Below are 21,129 nucleotides of genomic sequence, written 5' to 3' on the forward strand. Positions count from 1 at the left end.
CATGCCATGAAGTATTGAACTACACTAACCAAGAATCAAAGATACTCACAACGTCACTTCCTCTCTTCTTCCTGGTTATTTTTTCTAACCAGTACCAATAGCTGTATGTACTTTGCATCGCTTTGAATGAAATCTGTCAGAAACACATTGAACAGTGTGTGTTTTATAAGGTAAGAGGCTGACTATTTAAATGGTGAATATGTTTAAAATTGAACGAGCTGACTCTATGCTCTCCATTCATTAGCTAACGCTACGCTAGCAGCCGTCTGCTAGCTGGCAAACGAGCACGGTCTAGTGTTGTTTATTCACTGAAGTAAGCACATTATATAACCTAAACAGCTCTGTTAGCCTCAATACGTGTAAATGAATTACGTGGTTTAGTCATTGGGCTAAGTGTTAGTGTCACAGTCAGTGTGAAGTTCAAGAAAACAGACTATTTAGACCCAGAGATAAAAGACTGACAGAAAGGGTTAACATGTAAACGTCGTGTTACTGTATTTCAACAAGTTTTGTCTACAAGGCAACGACAACAACAAGCTATTGTGTGACATTTAACGCTAACACTTCACATTGCCAGGTTACACGTAACGCATTGATCCTCTCCATACTCTGATAATGTCTTGTCCACGAAAAAAAAAAGTTATATTATTTTGTTAAAATCCTTCAAATTACATATGCTCCAACTTCCTTAATAATACTTTTTAAAAATCCAGTAGCTTTGGATATAATATTTATGTGATGGACACAACATGTCTCCAGTGTTGGGATGACTTAAACTACACGTAGTTGAACTACATAGTTTAACTGCAATATGCTGTAACTCGCTGGTAGTTAAACTACATTCAACTACTTTGTGGGTCATTTTTTGTAGTTTAACTACTCAATTTACAAACTACAATTGTGACCAATAACATGAAATATGTTATATATAAAAATACCTATATAATATAAATAGTATTTTACCATTATTGTGTTCTAGAACTCTCTTTGAAAAAAGGCATGAATCATGTTATGACATGCCTACATTGTTGTTCAAGACACACTGATCTAGAATAGTGTGTCAAAGTAAAAAAAAAAAAAACTGCACAAACATCTTTCTGCACAAAGAAGCCCAAACATCCTAAGTTTGGAATTAAGAAGAAAAAACACATTTTTGAGTGAAAGAGGACTTTAAATTCACATAGTATGCTCGGAAGGATCAAGAAATCTCCCTCTGAGTGGTTGGATAGTGTATTTTAAAGGTCCACGGCTCTTCGGAGCAGAGTCTTGCTCCTGATCACATCCGCCAGCCATTTCTCTCTGAACCTGCTCCTCCCCGCTGTGTGCACCAGCCTGTTTGACTCCACTATGAAGTAAACCTCCACTGGCAGACTGCAGGGTCTGACTTTGGATATGTCCACAACGAAATAGACACTAGCCGTGCCCTGGATCGGTGATCGCTGGGTCGGGGTGCTAAAGCGGGCCCGGTAGTGGTAGAAAGTATGATGCTCATCCTCGGTGCAGTAGAGTGTATCCAGACTGTAACGCCAGCAGGGTTGCAGCTCCCAACTCCGGATATACTCCTTAATCTGCTCTTTCCCCACGTCCACTGTGAAGTCTTGGATTGCGACCCAATTAATATTTTTCACATTGTCGTCAGGAAGGTTTTTCTCCTGCTCTCTGTTAACAGCGTTGCGGTTTCTGTCCAGCAGGGACTTTACAAGTTGAGCCGACTCATTGGTTAAATTCACATTAGCTGAAGGTTGCTGCTCTTCCATCTTGTCAAAGTGGTCAATCGGCATACACAACAGCTGGGGCAGTGTAGGGTTTAAGTTGTTATTTTGTGAAAGCTGGTGTCAGCATCTGTTTTTGTTGCTTAAACAGTTTCCATGGCCACCAGGATTGGGAGGATCAGAGGCCATCTACAGGGCACTGTAGAGGATGTCCGATGGAGCCCCCTGTTGGCCTTATTTTCACTTGCAGTACAACATGTTAAACAATCCCACGTAGACATGTCTTTTTCTCCGTAAAAATGTATAATTACTTTAAAATGCCGGCATGTACTCCATCATTAAGAATCCCTGAATCTACGAATATGCAAATGTATGTTTCACTTCACAAGTTTAACTGCCGGACATAAGATATTTCCTACTTAAGTATAACGTCAATTCTCATAAATGCACAGGGAACTTTCAATTTCCACATCATGTGTAATAAATTGCATACTGAACCAAGATTGGCTTCCAAACTATTTGTGATATCACAAATCATGCTTGTAGGCCCATCCCTTAAAATCAGATTTTCATTGAACACATAGAAACTTTCCACTTGCAGATGAATGTAATAAAAGCCCTCCAATATCAAACTCTGTACATAAGTGGTCTCAGACCTTTAGCCCACTGTACATCATTCTGCACAGTGAAGCTTAAACATCTAATTGAGCAAAAACAAAAACATATTTTTTGAGTGGAGAGGGACTTTCAAGTCCTATGAAAACCAGTTTTATTTTTGCTGATTCTCCCTGTAGATGATTTGTTCCTGTTTTTCTTTTTTTCAGAAAACAGTGGAACAAGCAGAAAAAATCCAACACTGATCATTCCACTCCAAAATGGAGTATCTACCGAAGCAGCTCTAGCTGATGGCAGGTAGCCTGCCAGGATGCTGCATTATTTCCCACATGACATGAAGCATCATCCATTCGCTTGATTAACCCAAAAGTTCTCCACTGCTGTTCCCTGTGAGCCAGCAGACGCATGTCGCGGATCAGGACCACACTAGACAGTGTCACCAAGGCAGTAGGCAGCACAGACCTCATCTCCAGGTTCTCCCGCCTGAAGCCTGGTAGCTCTGCAGTCGACAGCACCAATGTGGAGAAAGTTCTGGCCAAAGCCGAGACGTTAACCTCTAATGGCACAGCTGCTTCCTCGCCACCTGAAACCACCATGAAGGAAGAAGAAGAAGAAGGTGAGAAGAACACAGCAGAGGAAAATGTGGACAAGCAACAGCAGCAAGTTACAGAAAAACCTTTTGTTGCCACCAAGAAGTCCACATCCAGTTTAACTTCAGCAGCTAATGTGTCTGCTCCGATCTCTTCCTCAACTATGGCGAAACAAACTATGCAGCTGTTCCACCCGGCAGGTTCAACCAATATGGATGAGACCTACAAAACTTTGGCCCAGCACATTAACAGTTACTTTGGTAGCAACCCCCAGGGGGAAGAAGGTGACAATAGGCCACAGCAGAAAATAGAAGGGGACAGTCCAGTTTCTGAGCCCATTCTCCGCACTGCTCCTCTGAAAACTGGGGACCACATTCCTATTTTGTCCCCAGTGGCAGAAGCTAAAAGTATTGAAGCACCCACTACCTCTCCTGCCACTCCCCCTTCTTCTCCCTGTCCATCAGAGCAGGTCACTCCCCCAGAAGGAATGCCCTCTTCTGATACCCCTGCAACAGAAAGTGCTGCTTCATCTGTCCCTGTGCCTACTACTTCCCCTAAAAAAGGCTTCACCCACTACCTGTCCTATCCTCGGCCCAGCGTTCAGGCATTTGTCGGCAGCTACATTGCGCCCCTGGTCCCCAAATTCAGAGGTGATTCCAAAAGCATCACAGCTGAAAAGGACAAGTCCTCAGCAGCCACTGTGGAAGAGCCCACTGTGGAGAAGGCAGGAGAGAAGACAGATAGTGAAGCGGAGAAAGTGGAAAAGGCGAAGCAACAACTGCTAGCTCAAAGAGAGAAGGTAGGATGCTCAATGTGGCTCTTATGAACATTGAATGAAAAAGTAGTCCTTTGCTTAATATGAAAAATCGTAGAAATTAAGTGATAGTATGATTACTAAAACTACAAACAGGTTAGGCAGAGATTGTTTAAACTGAGATAGAGCAAGAAAGTGTGTTATAATAGAAAAAAAGTGCAGGTCTTCTAAAGTTTTGGAGTACAATCATCTTCAGCTAAAACAATGACAGATTAAAGTTGTTCAGATTTGCATTATTTTGTTCATGCATCTGACATTATCTGTATTTGTCATGCAGATAATTGCCAGGGTGAGTCTAGACAACAGGACCAGAGCCCTGGTGAAAGGCCTGCAGAGGGTCACTGATGTCAGGCTCCTCACCAGTCGAGTGGAGGAACTCAGCTACCATCTCTTAGAGTTCCCCGAGACACGAGGTGTGGCCATCAAGGTTAGTGTGAATTTTTTTTGGCTGCATGATGTAGACCAAATGTATTTCATTTTTGTTTTATTCCCTTTGATTTAGAAAGGATTTTTTGTGTCAGTTGAGCTACTGATGCTTAAAGTATAAGGTTATAAGCAGTGTTTGCATCCCTCTGTCTACTGTGAGATAAACGTATTGCTCAAGCTCAGCTTATCCCAGAATATGCACCCAAAAATGTCTAAACTTTTAGAAATATTTTTGAAAAAGTCGATCTTTTTCTTCTCTTTAAAACTTTATAGCATGTTAAATGTCTCAGATATACTGAAATGTAGGACAAAAGTATGAGATGTATACTTTTGATTTAAGAAAACCTGTCTGTATCTGAGCTTTTTTGAAACGTATCTTGTGGTCAATGTCAAATGAGTTCCACAGTTCACTATGACAGATAGACCAGTGTGTGTAAAGTCCTGCTGTACATGATTATACATCACTTATCAGTTGTTTTTAGCTGGTCTCACTGATTCTCTTTCGGGGTCTCTAGGAAAGCGTACTGCCCTGTTTGTTGCGTTTGCGCCAGGCCAGAGACCTTCCTCTGCAGGCTGCTGTGAGAGAAGCACTGGCCGTGGTTGGTTATACAGAGCCAGTCAAAGGAAGAGGAATTCGGGTTCTGGCCATAGACGGAGGAGGCACAAGGTATAATTATTAAAAAGATAAATAAACTTTGAATTATCTGTGACATTTTTAACAAATTCATAACATATCTAATTTTACCTGAGAGTATTCTAAATAGCTAGCATTGCAACCCAAACAGAAGAGACCTTCCCTACAGGTTGATAGGTGCATTCTTTTGTTAGTCTACTTCTGTTAAGTTTGTGACTGGTTTCAGAGGACTGCTGGCCCTACAGACTCTCCATAAACTGCAGAACCTGACTGGAAAACGGGTCCACCAGCTCTTCGACTATATCTGCGGAGTTAGCACAGGTATATTGTTATCATTGGTTGTTCAGTTTGTTTTCCTTTCAGTTCTCCATAATCCTGACCCTCATTGGTCCCACTTACCAATGTCTCCTCCTTTAACTGCCCTGTGTTCACCAGCTTATCATGCTTGTTCCTGTGCATTAGGTGCCATCCTGGCCTTCATGTTGGGGATTTTTCAGATCCCGCTAGAGGAGTGCGAGGAGATGTACAGGAAGTTGGGGTCAGATGTCTTCAAGCAAAATGTCATTGTTGGAACTGTCAAAATGGGCTGGAGCCATGCTTTCTATGACAGTGAAATCTGGGAAAACATCCTCAAGTTAGTCTGCGAGGCTTCATTTCCAATTTGTTTCTTCACCAATCACACCTTGATTTCTTTCTGGTTTTAAATTTGGCTAATTACTAGAACCTTTGTTTTAGTAGTAAATGTGGGTATTCTAATCTATCCTCTTACTTCTGTTTTTGTGTTTTCTCTAGGGAACGCATGGGCGAGGGACGCATGATTGAAAGTGCCAGGGACCCACACTGCCCTAAAGTAAGTAAGATAGTTATTTTTTTCTGCTCTACACTGCTTGGACAAGTACTTAATTTGTCGATTTGAGTATGTTTATATAGTTTTTCATTACATTTATTTTTGTTCTTTGTCTGTTACAAAAATATTGCAGCTGGGCTGTAAACATATTGATGACCTGGCTTTTTTAATGTTATTTTTTTGTCCACCAGGTGGCAGCAGTAAGCACAATTGTGAACAGAGGTTTGCCTCTGAAGGCCTACGTGTGTAGGAACTACAGACTCATGCCAGGAGTAAGATCCCATTACCTTGGAGACTGCACACACAAAATGTGGGAGGCCATCAGGGCCTCGTCTGCCGCCCCAGGCTACTTCCAGGAATTTGTCATGGGAAAAGACCTCCATCAGGTATGACATGGGACTGAGAGAACTGCCAAATAAGTTCAGTTTGATATAGTTTTTTTAATTTAAATATCAAAAATTTTATGAAGAAGGGAAATATTAACAAATAATGTAGACCACATCATTTGATTTAAGAACAAAATTAACAAATTATCAAAAAAATCTCCAAATTGTACATTAACAGTGATGCAGATTATCTCACCAATCAATACACAATACACACAAAACTTGTGCCAAGGACAGAGACACTGTGAACTGTGTGAGTGTGTGTATACATCGAGGATATGTGTGTAGATTTGTTTCATACCCAAAACTTTGAAGGCAGTCCCCTTAATTGGTTGGCTGTCATGTGTTTGATGGATAGAGAGAAAGTGAACAGAAAGAGATGGAGGTTTGGAACCGGTCGGTGCCCTTAAACATCAAAGGCATTAATGAATTTGACTGCCTTCCTAGAGGGAAATGGGAAAAGCTTCTAATTCCCCATGAAAGAGAATATCAAATATGACCCCTGTCTGTCAGACAATTGCTGTCTTAATGTGTCCTTCAGGTGCTCTAAAATGGAAGAAAAAAAAACGCAGTAGTATGATTCTAGCTGACATATTTTAATTCTAAGTGGTACGCTTTGCAGCTTCATATCACTCTTTTGCTTTGTCACGCTGACTAATGACATAATGCATTTGGTAATGGATACTATAATTTTTTTCTGTTTAAAAGAACAGACGGGAATAGGCGAGAGATAAAATATTAGGTTCAAGGGTGGGTGCGTTGACAGATAAAAGCATCTGATAAATGACTACAGTGTCAGGAGCGTTCATGCATTTTACTTTTTACCACCATGATCTTTAATACTGCTCGGGTCCATATGATGGAGCACCATTGGGAGCTGTTTAAAAGAGTTGTTTTTATGAAGTTTGATTATTAGGCCAGATATCTTTAGATGGGTTTTATGGGCAGCAATTATGCTCAAGGCTTAGCTTCATTTTGATAACCTACAAAATTAGCCGTGTCCCCCCTTCTAGCAAGTATTTCGCTCCCTTGCTGTTTCCTAATGCAAAAGCCCTGATTGACAGCCTGTTGTTTTAGTTGATAACAGATTCTAATCCTCAATCCCAGTCTGCATATTTACTGATCTTTGATCTAAGCCTTGATTATCTTAGATATTTAAAATGAAAACAAATGCCTACATGTTTAGTGGTTTTACAGCTAATAATTTAGCAAAGCGCCTAATGTGAATACAACCTTTAGCCCCCCAAATCTATGTGATGATTGCTAGTTTTTTTTCCGCAAATGTGTTAAAAATACTATTATATCTTTTTAATTAGTAAACTAATTGCTAATGCTAATGCTGAGGACCTTTACTATAGGTCAGAATGGGATGTGAATGTGTATTTTTGCTTTTCATGTGACTTCCACTTCTAATGAGGGTGGTGTTTTATCAATTTTTTTCCATTAATACACCAGCCGTATGCTTCAGTGTGTTTGCACAATTCTCTTCCCGTTCACATCTCTGCAGAAAGTGTCTGTTTTGAGTTGTTTTTACATGGACGTTGTGGTGACAGCAGGGATGGAAAGATGAAAAGTGAACGAGTAGTGTGCGTGTTGTTCTCCACATTCCTCTTGGAGCTGTATGGTGTTTTCATCGACAGTTTGAGTTACAGTTGCCACCCACCGGTCTCACTCCTACTCTAGTTTTCAGCACTAGCAGCGGTATTTCTCAGGAGAATCCTGCCATTGCAGAGGATCAAAAAATACATATACACACACACAGTGGAGAGGGATGCATTCATAGACACTGCGGAAAAGGAATCAATTGTTATTAAACCATTTACATTTTTTAAATATTTTTTTTATTACTTGTAACAGAGAGCATCAACAATACAAAAGACATATGTATTGGTCACCAGATAAGTTCGTTGTAGAGTGAAATATTATGTGCCTACCTATTCAGGTATTATAAATATATCTGCTTAAAAGAAACATGAAAAGGATTATTAAAAAGTAAATAAATTGTTGGGTGTGTTTGTCTTTTTGGTTGTTGTTGACATATCGTTTCCTTAAGCTCAGATGAGTGAGAGGATTTAAGCTTTTTGGCTATTTTTCTACTGCCCACCCCCTATATAGAAATGAAAATGACCCTTACCCCTGGTCTGCCAGAGAGGGTCGGACCTCTTGTGAGTCACACTCTCCGTTTCTATTTATCCAAGCCAAAAGCACTTCAGTGGTTGGATAAGGTCCAGAATTGAGCTTGGGGGAAGACTGAGAAAGAGCAGAAGCTCTAAACTGGTCCAGACATCCATTTAGCCTGATTGTCGCCTTTCTCTTTTCTCACTACTGTCAGCTACTCTTTCATGAATCTTGTTATAATTTGGTGAAAAATGAGAGTACAAGCCTAATGAAAAGAGGAAGCACATCATGTGTAATAAGCTTCTAAATGGAGTCATTCAAGATTAGAACACTGAAATCTACTTGAGCAACCAAGCCAAATTCAGATCTGCCGCACGTACACTCTTTTTATTGTTAGATTTCAGACCAATTCCAATTTACAAAAAAAAAATCTATTCAAGCTGCAGGAAGCTGCTAAAAACACCGCTTTTCATAGTTGTTTACTTCTTAGTAAACAGGGATGCGTGCCAGCACTGCGCATCTCTGGCCCATGAGCTGCTTTTCCTCCGGCCTAAAGCTGTGTAGCTGTGGGACAGCTTGTCTACTTCACCTCTTTTGTCCCCTACAGGCTGTCACAAGAAATATATTAAAACAAGACAAGACAAGATCAAGCTCTGACCTAGTTCCTGCCAGTGGGTAGAGGAATGTATTCTTGATAGTCTAGTTTGTTTTATGCTAATAGTGCATCGTTGTCACTCAACAGTTGATTGGTTGTTCTCCCTCCATTCATTATTTCCCCAACGGTTTCTCTTCTTTCCTTTAGGATGGAGGACTCCTGATAAACAACCCCACAGCATTGGCCATCCACGAGTGTAAGTGTCTGTGGCCCAACACCCCACTGCAGTGTGTGCTATCTCTGGGCACCGGACGCTATGAGACAGCGGGCAAGAACAGCACTGCATACACAAGCCTCAAGGCCAAAATCACCAACGTCATCAGCAGTGCCACAGATACAGAGGGTATAACCATTCAAGTTTTATATGTGTTTGAAACCCAGAGATCCCAGGTGTTAAATTGGCTAACTAGTGTCAGCATGATCATCTGATGGCTAAAAGCTCTCCCTCCATCCCTGTTTCAGAGGTGCACACCATGCTGGATGCCCTCCTGCCCCCCGACACCTACTTCCGCTTCAACCCTTACATGAGCGAGGACATCCCGTTGAACGAGAGCCGCATGGAGAAGCTCAACTTCCTCAAGGGCGAGGGCGAACGCTACCTGGAACGCAACGACTCCAAGCTGAGGAAGGCGGCGAGCGTGCTGGGCCAAGAGAAGAGCACTATCCAGAAAGTGGCCGAGTGGGCCAAGCTCAAGGCCGACATGTACGAGGGTCTCCCCTTTATCTCCAAGCTGTAGTTGTTAGCCTGGCAACAGCGTGACCCAAGGTAAGAAGACCTGGAGTGTAAAAACTCCTGAGAATTGCTTTAGTAAATGTTGAAAAGACCTGGACACAGATTTTTTTTTAAGCATCTAAGGAGGTAATTTCGATGTGTTTACATAGTTTGACTATCTACATAACACTAAAGACTGTTAGAGGAAACTTTGATTATTCATTAAAAGATGAAAATTTGATAGGTAATAGTGTGAAATTAAATTATAGATGTGATATAATAATTGCTGTTTGGTACAGGGGAATGCATCTAATGGAGACGGAGTGATGCACTATGAAAAGTATTCAGCAGGTTTTGACTTAGTGATGAAATCATTCACTTTAATGATTGGACTGAAGAGATACATGTGTACGTATATGTATGAATTTGAAGTTTTGGGCTGTTAGTGTGGATTGGTTTCGGTTTCAAACAAGTGCACATAGACGGTAGCTGTGGCACTAACATGACCGTATTATAAAGACTTAATAACAATATGATTACTGGTTTTTTTGTAAAGACATAAGAGTGTAAATAAGATGTTAAAATTACATTTCATTCTCAATAACTTGAATACATTAAGATGTAACTACTACATGACTGCACAGATAACTTAAACATGACTGCCTATTTCTAATACTGTACAGAAGAAAAGACATCATGCACTTTGTAGAATATGATTCTTAGCGTCTCTGATAAGAAACAATGTAAATAATATTTGAAGTAATTATGAATTCTTTGAGTGCTCTTGATAGAGAATACTAATGAATTATTTCACTGTTCTGTACAAGCAGATACAGCAACACACGGAAACCTGATATACTTCCTCTGATAACAAATCGGAATGTGATCATCCTCATTGTATAGCGCATGTTTGATTGTGTTGTTCTCAAAGAAATGGATTGTTGCCCATTAGTTTGAGTGAAACTTTTGCCTTTAACCTTGCCCAAGCCTAAATTCCTCAATCCCCCACTATTGTTGTTGTGCACTTAATAAACCTGAGACTTTTTACATTGTAAGTGTAGTAATCCCGATTGTCTTCATTCCTCCCTTCTTTAATACTCGGTGGCATGCAATGAGAAAAAAATTGTCACGAAATAATAAAACTTGGTTTTCAAAAATCTTGACCTTTAACCTTTGTGCAATTTCTTTAACATTTTGCTTGCATAAAATAATTGATTTGGGAATTCTGCAGAAATGTTCATCCTGTTATTTGATTTTAATTATGTTTATCTGCTTCTACATTCTGTTGCCACATACTTGACACACAAACACACTTAAAACACAAAGAGCCCCATAATAGAGTCATTACAAAGGAATGCAGTGTGTCTCCTGATGATGAATTGCTTTTTTTCCCCAATCGCTCACATCGATTTTCTGCCTTATTGTTTTGATCCCATTGAAGATCCACTGAAATTCCACAGCATTCATTCCTCCCAGTCACACTGTCGTTACCCCAATCAACGTAAACAATGTGCTGCACGGTGGCATACCTAAAAAAACCTCCCCAACAATGACAGATGTCAGAATGATATAGAATTACATGACAAGCATTTCACTTGACTGATGCCTCACTGCGGCTTTCAAACTGTCAAACTCACAAACTCGCAACTTGCTTGACTGATAGATTGATGGGCTATTTTTTTTTCTTTTTAAAAAATGCCTTCACCGAGGTATTGTGTGTAATGTAGGAGGGCTAAAAGACGTGAAGGTGCTTATCTGACAAGGCCTGATTTATGGCTGTGTTGCTTACACACTTGGCCTTGCTTTGGAGGAGTCTCAATTCTCTTCAGTGGGTCAAATCTGATGCTATCATGACAGATCTTACAAGTATACCTAAGTTTAAACCTGGAAATAAAATTTGAAAATGCATTAAAATGAACAACAGGTACACAGCATATGATTTTATTGTTACTAAGGGACTGGTGGGATAATTGAATGCAGAAAAGTGTGGGAAAGATTTAAGTTTCTGAGTTTGTGTGAGCACAGGTTGACTTGTGGATCATGCTATCTCCCCATTTAACAAATCGGGGATGTAACTTGTAACTAATTATTTTCATTATCAATTCATTGTTTGATCTATGAACTGTCAGCAAATAGAGAAAATGCCAAAGATATTCATTGAGAATGTGAAGCTATTCTGTACCATATATGATACATAAAAAAGTTTCACATTTTAGAAGCTACAACCACTTAATATTTTGAATTTAGCTTAAAAAATGATTTAAAAAACAACTACAATTATTCAGTTATAAAAAATGGTTGCAGAATAATTTTCTGTCATTGAACTAATTGATTAAATTTGACTTCATTCAACAAACTACATGCAAAAAAAAGTTTTAAAACTTTCCTGTTAATTCATTGTTATCTGTTGCACAGCTGGAACTGCCTTTTGCACGTCTGGATTATGAGGTGAGATTTAAAACTTTTAAAACCACATGCCCCTGCAGATCTGAAAGCCTCGAATAAGAAAGGTGTAATTGTTTCAGTGAAAATCCAGCACGAGATATTATTGAAGTCTCCCGTCACGCAGTATGAGTGTCTTTGACAAGCACAGCCAAGACAGACAAATGAGGTGAAGGTGAGATGAACACTCCCTGCCTATGTTCATCCTGACAACATCCTTCAGTGTGAAAAGGCCAAAGTGCCAAGGTAAATTGAAGTCTGTCAGGCTGTGTTTACACTAAGGAATAGTAAATATATATATATATTTCATACCACTGCACTATTAGTTCCATGTTGTGGCAGGAGCTGTCTGACTCTTCTCCTTCTCCTCCTCAGGAAAATAAGCAAAGCAGAACTGGATTGTCTGGTCTTATGGTGTTCCCTAGCAACCGTTATAGTTCCCCCTTCTCGTTTACAATCTTCTCAATGTATGTGTGCCCACGTTCTCCTAAAATTGTCCCTGATCTGGCAGAAAATGTGTTACACAATCAGCCTCTTCTATGTTACAGTTCCAAGTGGGATTTTAAATTGCTGGCAAAAAAAAAAAAAAGAAAAAGTGATCACATTTAAGTTAGCTGTCAATAGCGGCATCTTTTTTCTCCACAGTTGGCACATTACTGTTTATCAGCCTAACATCTGCCAAGAATGTGACATCCTCTTACGCAAACAGCATAGTTGTTTCATGTTGTTTTGTGAATAGATTGAATGGGGGGCCTCATGCAATGGGCTGTTGCTGCAAATATATAAACAGAGTTACATAACAAGAGTAAGTAACTCGTCATACATTTGAATGTAGGATGATAATGTATAGACTTAGAATAGCTCCAATAATGCAGATCAACCAACAAATAGGGCCCTTAAGGGTTAGAAGTGACTGAAGCCTGCATGATGCATCTCATCTGCAGAGCACAAAATCACCCTTGAGAAGAATTCATATATAGTCACTCTAGCCCCCCACCCCCACCCCTGATCTTTCACATCTACTTCCATGGGTCATGTCAGGATATGCAGTATTAAGAGGCTCGTAGTCATCAGTGACAGGAAAAAGTATGACCCCAGCTGCTTCACATCAGATGTAGCTGTCTGACCAAGTTAGGGAGGCTATGGTGTAAACAATGGTATTTAAGCAGGTATCTGGTTGCTTTCAAAGTGGCATTGTCTTACTATAATATATCCTGGCCTGTGTAAACTGGTTTTAATGTACACAGAGCCTCAGACAGGGTTTAGAGAAGGTGTCGGAGCCTGAAAATGTAAAATGATACTGCGACATGTTGTTGCCTTGTAAATGATTTTTAGCTTTTTTTTAACTGTAAATTAAAATGTCATACAGCTTTAAAGGGGATCATTTTTAGAGAAACTGATAAATAAGACAGTAGACACACAGTTAAAGGAATAATATGTTTGTAGTGCATGGGAGTTTTTTCACACTCAGCAGCGGTATGTTTGTAATGTCACGTTGTAAAAAAACACATCTGTCTGTCTCCTGGATGAAAAGAAACGGCAGAGCAGTTTACACACTGGTGCAGCTCTCCACAGATCTCTGCCAGTCGGTTAGCATCAGGGTGGACACACCTGCGCACACACACAATAAAACACACACATCCTATTTGTCCAACAGCTGTGCATGAATGTGAGCACTGTCTGCACTATACAGACCTTACAATGATGGACACAAACTCTAAGTCAACAGTGAGTTGTTTGAATATAAAGGCATACTATCATCTTTTCTAAGTCACACCCATTTAAAGCAAATATGTATTTAAATCTGTGAGTTGGTGCATAACTTTGGTGGGGCACACACACACACACACACGCACACAAATATTTTTATCTCACGTTAAATCATCTATCGTGAAAACTCTCTGTTTTGGCTCCAGCCTCCCCTCAGGACTTGTCACCATTATTGGGAGCAACTGCACATGACTCAGTTGTGAATGCCCCTCGGCCCCTAGCGAGTGTTAGTATCTGCATTTATCATGTGAAGAAACTACATGTACACCATTTTTTTCACACGGTACATGAACATGCCTTATGGTGTGCTCCAGATGACTAATCCATGCTACCCTAAAGTGCACCTCAGCTGTTGGATTCTTTACACTTTTCATTAAAAATGGTGGTAAAAATATGTGATCACTGACAAGGTGAGAGAGACGGAAAACAGTCTGGTCATCATCTGTTATTGATGATTGCTGTATTCATGACAAGGTCTTAATGTGTGGAAGACATGCTCGGTCCATCCCACATTGGAACTGAATAATGTGGGAGGGGTGAGGGGCGTTGTTCACACACTAACACACACACACACACACAGAGCTGTCCTGTGTGAAGAAGGGTCCCTGCTCTGTTTAGCTCAATATGTGATGTGGATTGGTGGGCTGGTAATGATAATGTAAAGTGCACTAGGGCATTCGACACCAGCACTCCTGTGTGTGTGTGTGTGTGTGTGTGTGTGTGTGTGTGTGTGTGTGTGTGTGTGTCTGTCTGTCTAGTCTGTCTATAGGCCACCTGTCCTCAGTTCAAACACCTGTGTCTCATATTGGACATTAGAAAACATCTACAACTATCCATATTATCACTTTTATCAAAATGTGTAATTTTATTGTTAATAATATTAGAGATTATAATCCCAACACATTTGAGAAAAACCCCATTAGCATACCCTATTAATTCATAAAATACAAGCTATAAAAACAGGCCTATACCACCTAATTTAATGATGCTGTCCACACACTACAGGGCTACATGTGACTATATTTTGGATATGTAGAGTTTGTTTCATTTGATTTAAAGACAGGCACGATCACATGGTTCTCTGCAGGGTTATTGTTTAAATGATTTCACACATCTCTGTCTGCAGGTCCCACTGCCGCCGCTAGTTAAAGCGGGGTCGCTACAGTTGCAATTTTTTTCCCCATTTCTGCCCAGAATTGGCAGCGACTGAAAGATAGAGAGAAAAGAAAGATGCGTCACACTGATGGGATTTCTGCCTACCACACGTAACATGGCAGTGTAGTCTTACGATACGATAGAAACTGCATGGCTGGTCCATAAAGCTTCTAAAAAAAAATGATGACATAGATCTTTATCATTTACCAGTGAATCATCTTTTACCAGTAAATGCACCTAGCTGAAGCATGTTAATATTAATTGAGCAAATGTTTTATTCATTGAGTGATTAAATTTGTATGTTTAAAGAAATATGGTCCTTGCATCATGTTTTTTATTAGCTGCCACAATATGAAATGAATGCAAATGTGTCATATTTCAGTAATTCTTTAACTAAATGTACTAAATATTGTCTTTCATTGCCAGATCTGCCTTCACCAAGAAGTAGCATCATCATCATAATATGGCTGCAGCAGCAAAATTGGAATAAAATAACTGTAACAATGCCGCAAACCGATGTGATTTTAAGTTTTCACACCAAGTATCAACGACACAAGCCCGTATAGGGGCGCATGCGTCGGCGTCCACTGTTTTCACCGAGGAGTGAACCGTCTTCGCCAAAGCCTAATAGACGATCTTTGGTCGCTGCTGGTTTTGACAGCTGCGGGGGAGCTGGTGAGGAGAGTGGCGGATCCGTGAGGACCACAGCTTGCTGCTGCAGCGGCTGAGTGGGGGGACGGACACACCGGCCGGGCACTGTCCCTCAGACACACACCTCATCATTTCCTGCTGCATCAACACACACGCACACACACACACACCGGTCGGCGGAGGAGACGGCAGCCGGTTTGCAGCAGACGGTGAGTTTGGACATGCCTTTTAAATCTTTTTTTGATGAGGGGGTTGATTATCCCCCCCTCCCTGTTGTCTTCTACATCATCATATGTGGCTTGAGAATAATGGTGCAGTGGATGTGTCAAGTCTGTGCATATTCATCTGCCATAGCAATCCAAGTGATGCTGGGTTATTCAAGATGACCAGGTGCAAATAATACAGCAATATGGAGGCGCCTGACGCCGATTGCGGTGTTTTTATCCGGATTCTGGTTAAAAGCATCAAAGGCAGATCATTGCAGCCGGTGCACTCACTCTCCGCACTGCATGAGCCGCATCTTGAGGAGCGACCATCAATAGAGGGAGGGAAAGCAACGAGTTGATGTGCTGTTGTAGTGAATGATTTTTATTCAGTGGTGGCTGCAGCAGGGATTCTGCTTATTGTTGCAGGCAGGCCCACAGACAGCGCTGAGCCGATTATTTGATGTCTGCCAGTGATGCTGACAGCTGTAGCCCGGCTCCTCCGTGTCATTTCAAGTGTTCAGACCAAAAGGCAGACAGGAAACCCAGGGCATCCTTTTCAGATATAAGATTTAGAGATGTGAATTGTCAGCAGGTGTCTATTGATCAGCGGGTAGTCAGGGTAGGGGGAGGGGGGGGGGTGTTAGAGGGGGAATCAAAAGCAATTCTGTAAATTACACAAGGAGGACAATGCATGCAGGGCTTCAGTCATAGAAAATCATTGGAATATTCCAAGAAATTTGGAAAATGATTCATCATCTGTTGGGTTCAATGATGAAAACATGAAACCTAAGCTTAAAGAGAGTCTCATTCACATTCAAGATTACACAGTTTCAGTAAGCTATGTATGTGCAGATATCAATGCAGTGGAGTGAATGGATACACAGTGGTTATTTTTGATATGATGTTATGGACTGTTGGGCCAAATTCTGTCAGCATGTATGTTTAAATGTGTGTGTGTGTGTGTGTGTGTGTGTGTGTGTGTGTGTGTGTGTGTGAAATATAGAGATGACCAGCAGGGTTATGGTTTATTTTACATTGTGGCAACATGAAATTCTGTTCTGTTGCAGTGTTTTTAGAATAAAATGGATTTTATAAGCGGTATAACACAAACTTGGTATTACTGTTTGGCTTGTGCAGTATCTATAGCGAGCAGGAATCACATTTGACTGCAAAAACAATGTGTGAGTAGGAATAATCACTGTGATGATAATAAGAATCCCATTATCTGCAAATATGGAGTTGTAACACAATATGAAACAAAATGATGTGATGTGTTGTGTTCATGGTGACCTTCAGCCACACCTCATGCAAACACATGCATCTCTGCATTATATGAGTTTATGTTCCATTTCTAAATTCTGAGTCAGTCTTGCACTACTTTCTTTTAAATAATGTAGAGCAACTCTGCAGTCTTCTCATTTAGTTGGTAAATGTGATGACTTGCTGTGAACTGGAAACCCACTGTTGTGTTGTGCGGACTCGTAGCTGCGTAAGAATGCTAATATCAGGCTGTTAACCTACATTTGCAAAGTTCTAGTCAGCATTTCATACTGTATCTGTAAATTGCATACAGGAACACAGCGAGAGGCTGAGATGAAACAGGAGATACGTCTTACCGCTGTCTCTCTCAGTTATGTTAGGATGCACCTGTCAATATTTTCCATTACAGTCCACAGAAGAAAAAAAAAGACCTCATACAATTCTAACTCCTAGTTTAGTGGAACGATAGTGCTCAACATGAATTTCATAGTAATGCTCTGCTACAGTGAGACTCCACAATAGAATAGGCCTTTCTCACAGGAGACGTGTTGACATGTCACAGTGGGAAAAGCTCATTTGTGAATAATAAAATTAACGAGGGCTGAATTAGCTGCTGTCTGATTGAATGTTAGAGAGACATCGTAAATGTTATTAGTGCTACAAAATCTGTAAGAATTGTGTCCTCTATGTTCTAACATTTACACCACATTTTAAAGACTGAACATTATGTCTTGATTTGACCAAAAACTTTACTCATTTTAATCTGTCTCTGCTTTTAATCATTTAGTAACATTAGGAGTAATTTTCTCAAATGCTGAATACTTTTGAAGAATTAACCATCTCATGTAATGCGGTAACATGTCATGGCATGGCAGGTATTGTGTTTGTTGGCACCATGGTCACTGTTGCAATCTCTTTCCCATGAGATGTCACGTCTCCATGTGACAACTCCCCCAGACTGCCGCTGCAGAGCCAGGACTGAGCCATTACTCATGCCAGGTGCAATGTCATTGTCACTCTCCCGCTCTTCCATTTATCCACGGCTCATTAGGTGCAAGTCGGGTGACGGAGCTTATGGTCGGGTTTAGGTGCATCTCAGTCTGATGACACAATTTTGCGACAAGGCAAGACGCATGATATTGCTTTCAGACCATATGGGTACTGAGACCATTTACAGGAAAAGACCACACACTAATTATTCATTTAATAAGAATATTTTTTAATATAGCTTTTTTAATTGAGTATTTGTTTCTCTTTCTAAAACATGGAAGGAAATCTTTTGCATATGTATAGAAGTGCTGATATATAATCATTCCAATGTTATTTTCATTGCAAATATTTGACTGAGGAAATGTTCTCTCCACACAGGAATCACTTTATGCTAGAAATTATTGTAAGATGCTTTTATTTATTTAACATAACTAATTAAATAGGCCTGCAACTAACTTTTTTTTCATTATTGATTAATTTGTAAATTATTTTAATCTATTAGTTGTCAAACAGTCATCACAGACTCAATTAAGCATTTTGCTCAATAAAACATTAAAACAGTCAAAAATCACAAATTCACAGTCTATGGTGATGTCATCAGATGTCTTCTCCAAAAACAGTCCAAAACCTAAATACATTTCCTCACATTTGATAACCTGAAACCATCAAAATTGTCTCCAGAGGTTGTTCAGCTCACTCTCTACATAAGCAACCACCAATGAAGTATGCAGGTTCATATTTTAATGAAGTCATAATAGGAGGATTTTTGTCTCAGTGTAGATTTATAAACCCCCAGCTTACATCTATGTGGAAGCTGCAGTCAAATGAATACAATTAGCACCATAGGTTCTTCTTTGGGTTAATAGCGTCAGCACCCTGTGGCGATGATGGTGGGTTGAGGGGGGGGTTGGAGGGGTATAATCACAACCCCCGCCCCCTTCTGTAACCTGCACCCTTGGCTTACATCTGAACATGTTTGGGTGGCTGTTTTCATTAAGGTAGCAGGACACATTAAATTAGCATGACTGGCTAAAGATTGATGAATTGGAAAATGGGGGAGAGTTAAAGCTGGAGTGTTCTACTGCTGCTGCTGGCTGATTTCTGACAGAGCCATGGAGCAGATGCTGTTGTTGTCTGTGCCTTCTGTGGAAGACAAATGGGTTTTTGTCCTTTTACTCTTTTTTTGGAAAATGATGTTATTGCTTAGAGATGGGCAAGACCCAATTTGTGCACAATGAAGGGCTATGAGGAATAGAAGTGTATAACAGGCATGATTTCAGCAAAACAGTTGAATCCCAAGACCTCCTGGGGATGTTTCTACAAATTTGATTGGTTAAAGGGGACATATCATGTTTTTTGTGATTTTATCGTTTTATCGTGTTATATTGTCAGATGTCTTTGGTAAACATGGTGAACGTTAATGTAGAGATACACTGATCCACAACTTCCGATCCAATTCGATACCAGAGCTCTTTTTTGATGATTATTACTGTTATCATAATTATTGTTGTTGGTATGTGTAAGGTTACACAAAGCTGTAGTATACCTCACAGCACTTCTTATTAAAGCCAAAAATATACACAAACGCATTACATTTTATTGTATTCTAAAGCATTTTACTTGAACTGTGGGTTAAGTAGGCTCCACATAAAAACGCACGTAGGTGCAAATTGCTATGGCAACTACTTTAATGTTTCGAAAAACTTCAACAAATAAAATGTAAAGCAATGCATTATCAACTTCTAGTAAGTACATTTTTTCATGGTGGGCTCTTCAGGAGGGGGGTCTTAAAGAGACAAGAGCTTAATCAACCAGTTTCAGACAGAGGCTGAACTGAGGGGCTGCGTAAAGAGCATGAACCTGTATAGGATAGTCACTTTTCTTCAAATGTTCTCCAATGTGGAGATTTACTGCTTTTCTCAGCTGCTTCTACTCTTTATGTCAGTGTAAACTGAATATCTGTGGGGTTTGGACTGTTGGTCGGGCAAAAGAGGTTTACACAAGACACCGGGAGATGATGGGAAGCTTATATCATGATTTGAGAAGGAAAAAAATCAATTTAAAGTAATAATGAATTGACAATAAAAATAATCATTAGCTCCTGCCCTCCACTAAACACTGAACAGAGTCTCATTGATACTTACAGTTTAAAGTCATTCATTTAACTGTCTTGATGGAGTCATTAATTGAAGTTTATAAATCAAGAGAAGAGAGCATTAAAGAAGGGCTAAACTAGGTCTGCAGTGAAGAGGAATAAACTAAAGAAGAAGGAAGAAGGAGAGGAGTGTTGTGCTGCTGTGATCACCAGCTGTGCAGGGCTGCATCTGAAGTAGAACAGGAGATTAATAAAAGGAGACATAGCATGCTGCTAAACCGCATATACTCAGTTGTGTATACATGTGCATGATAAATAAGCTCAGTAGGTCTACATTCCCACTTTTATTCACTTCTTTCACCACTGTTTTCTTAGTAAGTTGATGGCTTATCAGGCTTTTTATTTCACATGTAGGCTTGTGTCTTGCTTGCAGGCCGCAAATGAGTTGTTTGTGTGGATCAGGTGGGCAACAGATGGGAGAGTGGGTGAAAGCAGAGGAGTTGCCAGACTGGTAGTAGCTGTTACTTGCTGAGTGTAAAAGAAAATCAGCATATCTGTCTGAACAGGCGATTTAATTTTATATACTGAGCCATATGCAGGTAAAAGATGTTTTGTTTTCATTGCTGTTTCATTTAAGTCTTGTCTGGGATATATTTTCTATATATATTATTCTAAATATCATTATTTGGAAACGGTCATGGTTGAATTTTGGATGGACTTCACAGCTCACTGTATTTGGATTAGAAAGAAAAAAGTCAACATATTGAGGGGATATAATGGTCATATATATCCTCTATTTTTACCAGTATTAGGGAAACAAAGGAGGAATGTTCAAATCCCAGTGGTGGGAGCTTAATTCTTTGTACAGTAGGCTTAAAAACAATATTACCCCCATCCACCAGAATCTTTGTCACAGCTCTAAAATGATTAGTGGGGATTTAGGTCAAAGGAGCCATTAAAGAACTCCTCTTATCACACCCAACATCCAATTGGTTCAAGGCACCAGCATCATGAGGGGTGTGAGCCAACCAGCCTTAACAATAATTATTAA

General features: G+C 40.0%; 3 protein-coding genes across 4 annotated transcripts in view; 2 read left to right on the forward strand and 1 right to left on the reverse strand.

Annotated features, from left to right (window-relative positions):
- Window positions 1-96: 96 nt before the first annotated feature.
- pnpla8 (patatin-like phospholipase domain containing 8) lies at window positions 97-11,993 on the forward strand. Of its 2 annotated transcripts, XM_053314017.1 has the most exons (11): window positions 97-170; window positions 2,537-3,716; window positions 4,009-4,158; window positions 4,673-4,824; window positions 5,018-5,112; window positions 5,254-5,425; window positions 5,584-5,641; window positions 5,830-6,024; window positions 8,945-9,140; window positions 9,260-9,563; window positions 11,925-11,993. In XM_053314017.1, the coding sequence occupies exons 2-10, from the start codon at window positions 2,733-2,735 to the stop codon at window positions 9,532-9,534; spliced, it is 2,277 nt and encodes a 758-aa protein (XP_053169992.1). In that variant the 5' UTR covers window positions 97-170; window positions 2,537-2,732; the 3' UTR covers window positions 9,535-9,563; window positions 11,925-11,993. The 2 variants fall into 2 exon arrangements, with proteins under 2 accessions (XP_053169992.1, XP_053169991.1); XM_053314016.1 differs by lacking the exon at window positions 11,925-11,993 and having other exon boundaries at window positions 9,260-10,672.
- Window positions 1,236-1,832, reverse strand: akap14 (A-kinase anchoring protein 14). The gene has a single exon (XM_053313774.1). The coding sequence runs from the start codon at window positions 1,779-1,781 to the stop codon at window positions 1,236-1,238; it is 546 nt and encodes a 181-aa protein (XP_053169749.1). The 5' UTR covers window positions 1,782-1,832.
- Window positions 11,994-15,613: 3,620 nt separating the features above from the next.
- nrcama (neuronal cell adhesion molecule a) overlaps window positions 15,614-21,129 on the forward strand; it is a 51,936-nt gene continuing 46,420 nt past the window's right edge. Inside the window, exon 1 of the mRNA XM_053314100.1 lies at window positions 15,614-15,736. The gene's annotated coding sequence lies outside the window, so the exon portion shown is untranslated. The remainder of the gene's footprint in view (window positions 15,737-21,129) is intronic.

The sequence above is a fragment of the Scomber japonicus genome, chromosome 23 (assembly GCF_027409825.1).
Source record: "Scomber japonicus isolate fScoJap1 chromosome 23, fScoJap1.pri, whole genome shotgun sequence".
In the NCBI taxonomy this organism is placed as follows: Eukaryota; Metazoa; Chordata; class Actinopteri; order Scombriformes; family Scombridae; genus Scomber; species Scomber japonicus.

Excerpts from the sequence above, each read along its gene's own strand:
- pnpla8 (XM_053314017.1), top strand. The coding sequence starts at position 2,733 with ATGTCGCGGATCAGGACCACACTAGACAGTGTCACCAAGGCAGTAGGC. Across the intron at positions 4,159-4,672 it reads CACGAGGTGTGGCCATCAAG|GAAAGCGTACTGCCCTGTTT; the intron begins GTTAGTGTGAAT and ends CGGGGTCTCTAG. Across the intron at positions 9,141-9,259 it reads CAGTGCCACAGATACAGAGG|AGGTGCACACCATGCTGGAT; the intron begins GTATAACCATTC and ends TCCCTGTTTCAG.
- akap14 (XM_053313774.1), bottom strand. The coding sequence starts at position 1,781 with ATGCCGATTGACCACTTTGACAAGATGGAAGAGCAGCAACCTTCAGCT.